Consider the following 9,589-nt stretch of genomic DNA (forward strand, 5'->3'; position numbering starts at 1 on the left):
TGGTCACTCACCTCTGACACTGAACCACATACAGAAATGCACATTTAATTAGAAATAGACATTGATGACGTAATTTCCTGAGAAATAATTGTTGATTATGCTGTGAGGGTTACTGCTGCATCACATGAACTTTAAATAGGAGCTCAGCCTGTGACGTGTCGCTCTAATGAAAACAATATACAAGTTGAGCAGTGGGAGATCTTGCCCGGTTGCAACAATGCTTTCCAAATGGTGGCACAGAAAATACAAAGCATCCGAGAGGCCGTAAAAAAGAGGCAATGGTGACTTATTATTATAGTGCAGGAGTACTTACTGCAACTGACAGAGATCTTTATGTCTTTTTTGAACTCACTAGCGTGCAAGTTTGTACGGTTTGCTTTGGAAACGAACCCCCCTGCAGCTGCACATCAAGCTCTCTCAGAGATGCCAATCAGAATGTCATGCCCCTGAGCGCCGTTTGACAGTACAGCACTTCACAGCACGTTTGGAAGGAATTATGGAAGAATTATGTTTTTATTATGCATTTTTCTTGCTCTTTTTTAGTTCCTTGGGTTGCATAATGGTTTGGTTAATTTAACAACTCAGATTAAACAGTTTCTCTTTTCGGGTCTTAAAGGGAAAATTAATAGGAACCATTGCTTTTCTTTCCTAATCTCTGTTGTCTTTGTCCATCTGTCTTAGTGAACTGGAATAGAACTAAATCCAATGTCCATATTTCAGTCTGTTTTTCACACCCTGTTTGATTACATAACCTCTGTTGTTTATATCTATTTCTGAGACATGAACTTGAGGGTGACAAGGCGCTTCTTTCATTTCTACTACTTCATTTACATACACATGGTACATACCATCACTTAATCACTGGGTTTCATTTTATTCCTAGTTAAGTGGCAGAAAGAAGGTCATAAAGTTAGCTTTGTTACCTCAACCCTGGACTCCAATCCATCTCAGCGCTAACTGTGCCCCGGCCCTGGCTCATTTATTGCTCACCTCGCATTTCTCGCAGTGTCAATACACCAGAGAGGAATAGAAACGGAGAGGGAGGGAGACGGAAAAAGAATGCGGATAGCGAGTAAGAAGACTGTGAGAGAGGGAGAGAAGAAAGAAGAGGGGGAGTGAGAGAGACATTGGAAAGGCCCATGGTTGCCTCGGTCAATTTCCCAGGGGCTTATTGAACGTGCCATTTTAAAATGTAGTTATTGAGTTGTTATTTATTTATCATTCATTAGATAGACATCGACATGGCATTGACTCTACAGCACTCTGACAGCGACCATGAGATGTCTGGTTAATGTGCACGCTACAAGGTCTGGCAGTGAATATAAACCTTGATCTGATAATGCTATAATGAGCTATCACATCATTATCAAACAAACATGCAATGAGTAATATTGCATTTATGCATATAATAAATACTAATTTCCTTTACTTGAATTGGCTTTTTTTGAAAGCCTTTCTCAAACACACCCCAACAGAGGTCAATGAACTGAAAGAGAAAACATGCACTCAGTCTCCTCAGTGTCCATTCTTCATACCATAAGCATCATCTGTTTATGTTTCTGGGTATACCCTCTCTGTTACTCTTCTCTTCTCTAATCAATAGAAACCTTACACTTTTCTCACCTTTTATACTAATAAAAGTTTTTGTGTTACAGCTTATTCTGTGCTCCAAAAAATGGCAAAACAGGCCAAGCAAGCAGTCTGGTAATTGAAGTAAAGTGTATTTGGGAATTGCACACCAGGTCCAGTAAATCTCCTAGTCTTTTATCTTTTCTCGTTTTATTCTTTTACTAGCAAACGACAATGTATAACAAACAGTCATGTACACTTTTCAATTCTGTGAACGTTATTTCCAACTTTTGCTGCTCAAAATTGTGAAAACCTAAACCCAAATAGGCTCAATGAAGGATTCGAAGGGATTTGAATTTGATAAGCAGATTCAGTACTGGATTAAAATGCTATCAAACCCCAACTCTGCTCACAGTTTACTCTATTTAAGGCAGGGGGATGCTGAAAACGAAGCCACACTGGAAGGCGTGGCAAAAAAGGCTGTAGAGAAGGGTGAGAAGCGATAGTCGTGGCGATAATGACGCACACTTTTTGACAATCTTCCCTCAAAGGGATTCATGTTGTTGCACTTGTTTGTACATTGGAGATATTGACAGAAGCAGTTGTGTGCTTACTGTTTTGCCTCTGCACATCTGGCCATTTGGGATGGCCTGTTTCAGAAAGATACAAAAAATATTTACAAAAAATGATAAAACTCCAATTTAGAAAGGCGTGGGGGCGGGGCTTTTAGATGCCACTGGATGAACCGACAAGCACTGTGTTTGAAGCGCACTGACCCCTCTATACGCATGTCGCTATCTGAGACCCCTCTTTTACTACAGGAGGCATTTGATTTTGAGTAATCCTTGAGAAAGCAGGCCATGGCTCCTCAAACCTCTATATCCTGCCCACCAACTCCTGTCAGCATTGAGCTGAGGGTTATATATGTTCCCTGAATTATTTAGACTGTCACCTATGCATATTTAATGCCCCAGTGTCCTTTTTCCCTTTTATGGCGCTGTGAAATACTACTGTCTCTCCCTCTCTGCACTTTCGTCTCTATGTGTGTGGAAGTAAGATTCTGAATCATGGATCTTCCTTTGAAGCCAAGTCTTAGCTCAGCATAGACATGTTGTAACAGTGGGCAGACATACAGGGGTGGAATCGACCTATCGCCTGCATGTAGGAATAGATTCACCATAGATATACTTAACATTTCAGATACACACAAAAAGATGAATAATGGCTGCTGTCAATAAACCAAAGAGCTGCTTTGTTGCCTCAGCTTTTGGCAAGTGCACCAAGTTGTTGTAGGCAGTGGAGGAAGTGACAAGGCGTCAATCCTTAAGTTAAAACCATACAATCAAATAAATAAAATTCAGGCCACTCAGTAGGCACTACAATAAAATATAGAGGTAGATTCATAACTGGGTTTGAGATCTGCTCTAAAACCTGACCCACAAGGCCAGAGCTTCTTATTTTTGACTTCCAAAATAAGATGCCCCTGAGATTAAGCTATAGATCAGTAATGTTGTTACTAAGTTTAGGATAAGGAACCTTCCATTTATAAAAAAAATCTAAATTTCAAAACCTTAAGATGGGCAAATATGTTGCTTGTGGTGCATACATGACTTTCCACCCTTCTCCATTGCTGTCTTGCCTGCAGTCATGAGTGCACAGGGCTTACAGGCCAAGGATAAAACTGGCTCCAGCGACCCCTACGTCACCGTCCAGGTGGGCAAAACCAAACGCAGGACGAAGACCATCTTCGGCAACCTCAATCCGGTGTGGGATGAGAAGTTCTACTTGTGAGTTCTTTCTATTAATTTGACCAATATCCGACTAGATAATCCCCACCAAGATTAAGAATCATCTGTTCAAGGGAATCTCAAGGCTTTAGTAAATAAGTATATATATATTTTTTTATTATTACTGACTCTTACTTAATAGCTCAGGAAATTACTATCAATTGTGACATATTACACACCAGCTGCACTGCAGAGATTTTGGAGATGCAGTTAAAAACAGCTTTATGATGACATCCATCAGGATAAACAACTCAGGTCTTAACCCTTTAAATCCTTCTATGCTTTACTGCTTTAGTAGTACGTGGCTTCTCATCTCCGTTGTGCTGACCAGGCTTCTGTCTCTTTGTTTTTAGCTTTGGCTTTTTTCCTTGGTCAGTATAGGTATGCTATAACCATAGGAATATCACCACTTAGTCTACTGGTTACCTCTCTGCCTTTGCATCAGTTCTTATGTTTATACTCTTATTTCTTTTTTTCATACGAGTTTCCAGGAGACTGCATTAAACAATTACTAGTAGTACTTTAGTAAATATGGAAAACGAGGCTTGCTATGCATAAATGCTGTCTGTAGTTCTAGGTCATATTCATGTAAGAAACCATATTTCTTTTAAATGTTAAGGTATCTTTTTAAATTATTAAGAGTACTATTTTGTATATATGTGTGTTTAAAAAAACCGTATAGCACTGAGATTTGTGTGTGTTTCAAACAAGGCTCCACACCTGTAATGAGACTCGAGTGGTGGCTGTAATAAAACTCTTTCCATTACTACAGGGATGTAGATTAATAGAGCGATACATTACTGTGTGCTTGGCAGAGAGTAAAGTCCCGGACTACTGTAGCAGCAGCAGTCAGTGCTTCCCCCAGAAAGGGATTATTTAAAAAAAAACTTAAAAAAAAACTTAAAAAAAACAAAAAACTACTGCAGATACTCGTTCTCTGGCTGTCACACCCAAGATGTCATTAGGACAAAGTGTAATCTGTCGGTTTTAATTCCAGAGCCGAACAGTCTGACCCCATCTGCAGCTGAGTGCTTTGGCCACCTCTGGTCTATTTAGCAGAGTCATTATTGTGAAGCTTCTGTCAGCTGCACTGATGCACAGACGACCAAAGAGATGGACATAAAGCTTTCACAAACAACTAATCCTTTGCTATGAATGCTCCACAGTCATTCTTGTTAAAAATATAGAGCTGCAAAGTAAAAGTCATGCGATGTCTTGGGGTAATTCTTCCTTCCAGGCAGAGACGTGCGTGTGTATGAGTGTGTGTGTGCGTACACAAATACATACACTCTCTCATTTGAATCCAGGCGAGAATTGCTCTCCATATGATACTTAGAAAAAGGTCAGGAAGTGTGTGTGTGTCTGAACTCATTTATGCTTGAATAGTGCATTCTGCCCCACTGAATACCCCAAACCGATGAGCTGTCACTGAATGTGCTGTTGTTGCTGTTGTTGCTGTTGTTGTGATTGTTTTGACCTGGCAAAATCATCTTCCCAAATTGCAGTGAATGTCACAACGCCACAGACCGCATCAAGGTGCGTGTGTGGGACGAGGATGACGACATCAAGTCACGGGTGAAGCAGCATTTCAAGCGCGAGTCAGACGATTTCCTGGGCCAGACCATCATCGAGGTTCGCACTCTCAGTGGAGAGATGGATGTTTGGTACAACCTAGGTATGTTACCCATTTAATCTCAGATTCTCTTTACAAGAGATATTGATTAACTGAAAATCATGGTGGCAGTTATTATGGCACTTACAGACACATTAGGGTTGGTACCAAAAAAGTATTGTGTTTTGATGACCAGCCCGACATTATATTATTATGATTATTTCATAAGGTTTGTATACCACGATTATATACATGTTCATCTAAACTTCATATCTTCCTTTACACATTCCCGTTACACTGTAGCCATTAAATATGATATGAGGATAAATGTATGGTCAGATAAAGTGTGGTCCAGTTGAGATCACCATTAGTATTGTAGCATCAATACCACTTAATAAAAAGGCAGCATCAAACTCAGCTTCTGCTATCAGAAATACTCAGTGTTTATGCTAAATAACCACCCTTGAAAAAGGGGAAAAGATAGCTAATGAATGAATTTAGTCTCAGTCTAAAGGTTGCCACGGACTTCTTGACTCCTGTACAGTGACTGCAATACTTCATACATACTTAATTATTGGAAAGCACGAGTGAGATCCTACACTACTCCTGACCTAACGCTAAATTACTTTTAGTAATCTATGGCGTCAACCCCACTATCACAGGAAAAGTAAAGTTTCACCTGGTGGTTTAGATGGCCAAGAGAAGTTGCACTGGAAGGGAGGAGGGAGGTGCGTTTGTTCCCACATGGCGACTAGGCTTGAGTCGGAAGTCTCTCTCAGCAGACACCCTCACTCAGGTGTGCTGGAGACGCAGTGGCAGCAAGTTTGTCACAGTTCTGACTTTTTTGTCATGTTAGAAACGCAGGCGTTGAGCAGCCAGACTGCTTGTAGAAGGTTTCTTTCTGTCAGAGTTGGCTGGGTGTCGTCTGGAGCTGATCTCTGGGCTCACTTGCCCAAGATAGAGCTAAAAGCCAAAAGGAAGAGAAGATCAGGCAACAAGGGTTTTTCAGAAAAGAGAGGGAAGAGAAGAGACAAGAGAAGATCTTTGGGCTTCTTCTTGCTTTGCAGTCTTCTGTCAGGGGGCGGCGGTGTCCGATGTCAACGGCACGAAGTCTCTACTCCCACCCTAGATCTATTCTGTCTTAATTATTTTCTTTGTTCCAGTTTCTTTTCTAGTGAATTAATTAAGTTAGCACATGACTCTAATGCTCCCATGTTTAAAAGGCTGGCCTTCTCAGTTGCTGGAAGATATCAAACACTGTTATGAATAAATTGGTAACAGCGTTAACCCAGGTTTAAATACGTCATAAATGGCAAATATACACAACAGCTGATTCACAAACATATTTACCATGCTATATATTATGTTTACATACTGTATATGCACAGCACATGAAGTGAGTAAAACACAGTAAACTCAGTACATATCAGGGTCTATACATGTTACAGGCATGCCTCACACTTTCTCTGTGTGTGTGTGTGTGTGTGTGTGTGTGTGTGTGTGTGTGTGTGTGTGTATGGCAGGTGAATCTGTAAACAGTTTTGTTAGTTAAGTTTCTGTTATGATGACAAGTGACACATACACTTACCCCATGCATATAGATCTCTCTATATATATACATACTGTATGTCTATCCATATATGGGTACAGCAAGTGAAATAGGAAAACCAGAATCACTCCAGGTGATCCAGTTACTCTTATCCCTGCCCAAGGAATGCCGATGAGGAGGGGGAAAGGGGAGCAGACAGACATACACATATAGGCATGTTCCTGTCGTTGATCTTCTATTGTTCCTGCTTCAAAATCAGCATGTTAAACAAAAATGTGTTTCTTTCTATATTATTTGTTAACATGACATAGCAATTCATGTACAGCTCATTAAAACAAAGCAAACTCAGTTCCTTTGTTTCCTGAGTTCAGAGTGCTGATTCTGATTCCAATCTATTTAAATTTATGAAGTTAGTCTGGGTCGTAAATTTGCCAATTGTCACTTAACTTCCATTAGCGTCCTCTCTGTGGCTTGGCGCGGCCCGTTTTAAATCCCAGAGGTGATGCGCAGGCAGTATGTTTGGGGGGAGGTTCATCCTCGAGTCCTAACGAAGTCTGTTTCATGATCCAGACGCCATGTGGACAACAAAGAAGGTTAATTCTTTCATCAATAAAAGATACAAAATGTTCATCAGCATCCATGTTGACACACTACCTATCTTCCAAGAGTTTGGGTACTGATGCTGCTGATGCAGGGTCTTACTTTTTCCACTCGCATACATCACTGGTTTCTCCATGCTGCATGAGGTTGAATGGCAGCGTAATGGGAGCTCCCACTTCTGTTGAAGTATTATGACTGGCGGGTGCTGTCTTTGTTTGCCTTTCTAGCTAAAAGGAAGCAATTTGTGATAATAGTGACCCCTGCCCACTGCTGCTGCTCTGTGCCTTTTTAAATGTCCACAATGAATGTTTAAACAGGCCTTTGCTGGTGTGGGTGTCCACCCCTCCAGCTGCTCTCCTCTCTAAGCCTCTTCAAGCTCCTCTTCAATCTGGGCTTTTGTGTTTACAGCTTGCCTTGTCACTTTGTCACGTCATTATTTTTCACTTGTCTGTCTCTTGACCAACTGATTGTAGAGGAAAATTTCACTAATTTGACACTAGACATGAATTGTATATGAGAGTGCCATCATAGCCAGTGATATTCTCATACAAAAGTACACGGCTATGAGCGTAGATATGATGTCATTTGTGTTTTACGGGACATGATGTCATGCTATTAATGTTTCTTGTTATCAGTTATTATTAGATGGTGTCTTTTATTTTGAATCTTTTAGTGTGAATGTCATTCTGTTATGGTGTGGTCAAGGACAGATTCCTACTGAGGTGGACAACAATGTTGTTTATTGAATTGTACATTCTTTCACTGACTGGGGTCAATCCTTATGTGCTTGAGCTTTTCTCTTTTTTACACTATGGAATAAAACTTTTAGAAAATGATTTAATAGGTCTTTCAGCTGGCAGAGATTTTACTGTATGTTTTGGAAAAGAGCTTGTGGAGTTTAAAAAGCAAAGCAAAAGCAAAAATGTTACTTTAACATTATAGTTTCTGTGGATTTCGGAAGGTTAGCCTTGCTAAGACGTGGCTTGTAATTGGTAGTTACTTCATTTCCAATTATGACTAATCCAGCTTGATTGTGTGTTAAAGATAAAAGGACCGACAAGTCTGCGGTATCCGGTGCCATTAGACTCAAGATCAGCGTGGAGATGAAAGGGGAGGAGAACGTGGTTCCTCCTCACGGCCAGTACACCTGTTTACATGAGGTAAGTATCATAATGTGATTTAGCGTTTGCACTAAAGAAAACATGTGTCGTGATTACATTGGAAAGCAAACTAACAGGATCTTTCAAGAATCAATAGTTACGGCACTGCAAAGAAAGATGTCTCCAGCTGTGATAAGGGTCTTATTACTTGTTGTGACACTGTGCTCCATCACCGTAACCTGTTCTGTCTTATCTCTCGTGCCACTCACAGAACCTGTTCCACTACCTGACCGAGGTGAAGAACAACGGGGTAGTGAAAATCCCGCAGGTGAAAGGGGACGAGGCGTGGAAGGTCTACTTTGACGACGTGTCTCAAGAGATAGTGGATGAGTTTGCCATGAGATACGGAGTGGAGTCCATCTATCAGGCTATGACGTTAGTACCACCCTGATCTATGGCCTTTTACCTCACCAATCTGTCATTGTCTCATTCGGCAGAGTGGAGGAGAGAAGGAGATGAGAGAAGGAGAAGAGGAGTAGTAAAGTAGTAGTAAAGATGTCTCCTCAGCAGAATCAGAGCTAGGAGGACTATCGAGCTCCTAAGTTTGATTGATTAATTGCTGGTCTCCTGGAAAAACTCTCAACCTGCCTCTGTCCCTCTGATCCTATGTGACCCTGTCCATCCATAAATGTCTCTATCTCTGTTTCCTTCAGACACACACATACACATGCAAAGACATACCACCTGAAACATTAAAATCATTGGTCAAGGTCATGCAATGCCATGTTACATTATGCAGTGACATAATGGTTACCACTGCATTTAGTCTGCATCATGCATTTAACGTTACATCTATTTATCTTCACTAGTGGCCGCTATAGCTGTGTGCAGTGTTTCCCATATATTTGCCACTACACAAAAAAATTATTGTAAATTGTGCCTTTACAATATTTCACCATTGTTCACCAGACAAACAGGATAGGAGCAGCTGAGGCTGTGTGGTCATTGAATTCTTGGTATAAGCCCTGCCCCACTTCCGGTACAAATCTGAATACAGATTTTTAGGGAAACACAGATACACATAGTAGCTTTGCGTTACACGCCTTATCTCCTGTTCATTGTTTGCTTATGACTTCTATTGCATTCAATTCATCCACTGAGTAATAAAGAGTTAATGATGGTCTGCAGCATCACCACATTGTGATTCCAGTCTGAGCTGCTAAATGAAAATCTCACATCGCGTCACCAAACTGCACCTGCACCTTGTGGAATACGCTTGTTGGGCCCAGTAGCTGACCATGCAATTAGCTGCTGCCTTAGTAAATCAGACGCTAATTGCACACAGATTGTGTTGGCAAATTGAATGAAAGCT

The 9,589-nt window shown here is 40.8% G+C and overlaps 1 protein-coding gene across 1 annotated transcript in view; it reads left to right on the forward strand.

Annotated features, from left to right (window-relative positions):
• The window catches only part of LOC139285829 (protein unc-13 homolog C), a 91,534-nt gene that overhangs the window by 24,301 nt on the left and 57,644 nt on the right, over window positions 1–9,589 (forward strand). Inside the window, exons 10-13 of the mRNA XM_070906498.1 lie at window positions 3,215–3,356; window positions 4,862–5,031; window positions 8,162–8,277; window positions 8,489–8,652. Coding sequence (XP_070762599.1) covers window positions 3,215–3,356; window positions 4,862–5,031; window positions 8,162–8,277; window positions 8,489–8,652 — 592 coding nt within the window. The remainder of the gene's footprint in view (window positions 1–3,214; window positions 3,357–4,861; window positions 5,032–8,161; window positions 8,278–8,488; window positions 8,653–9,589) is intronic.

The sequence above is a fragment of the Enoplosus armatus genome, chromosome 1 (assembly GCF_043641665.1).
Source record: "Enoplosus armatus isolate fEnoArm2 chromosome 1, fEnoArm2.hap1, whole genome shotgun sequence".
NCBI classification, from domain to species: domain Eukaryota; kingdom Metazoa; phylum Chordata; class Actinopteri; order Centrarchiformes; family Enoplosidae; genus Enoplosus; species Enoplosus armatus.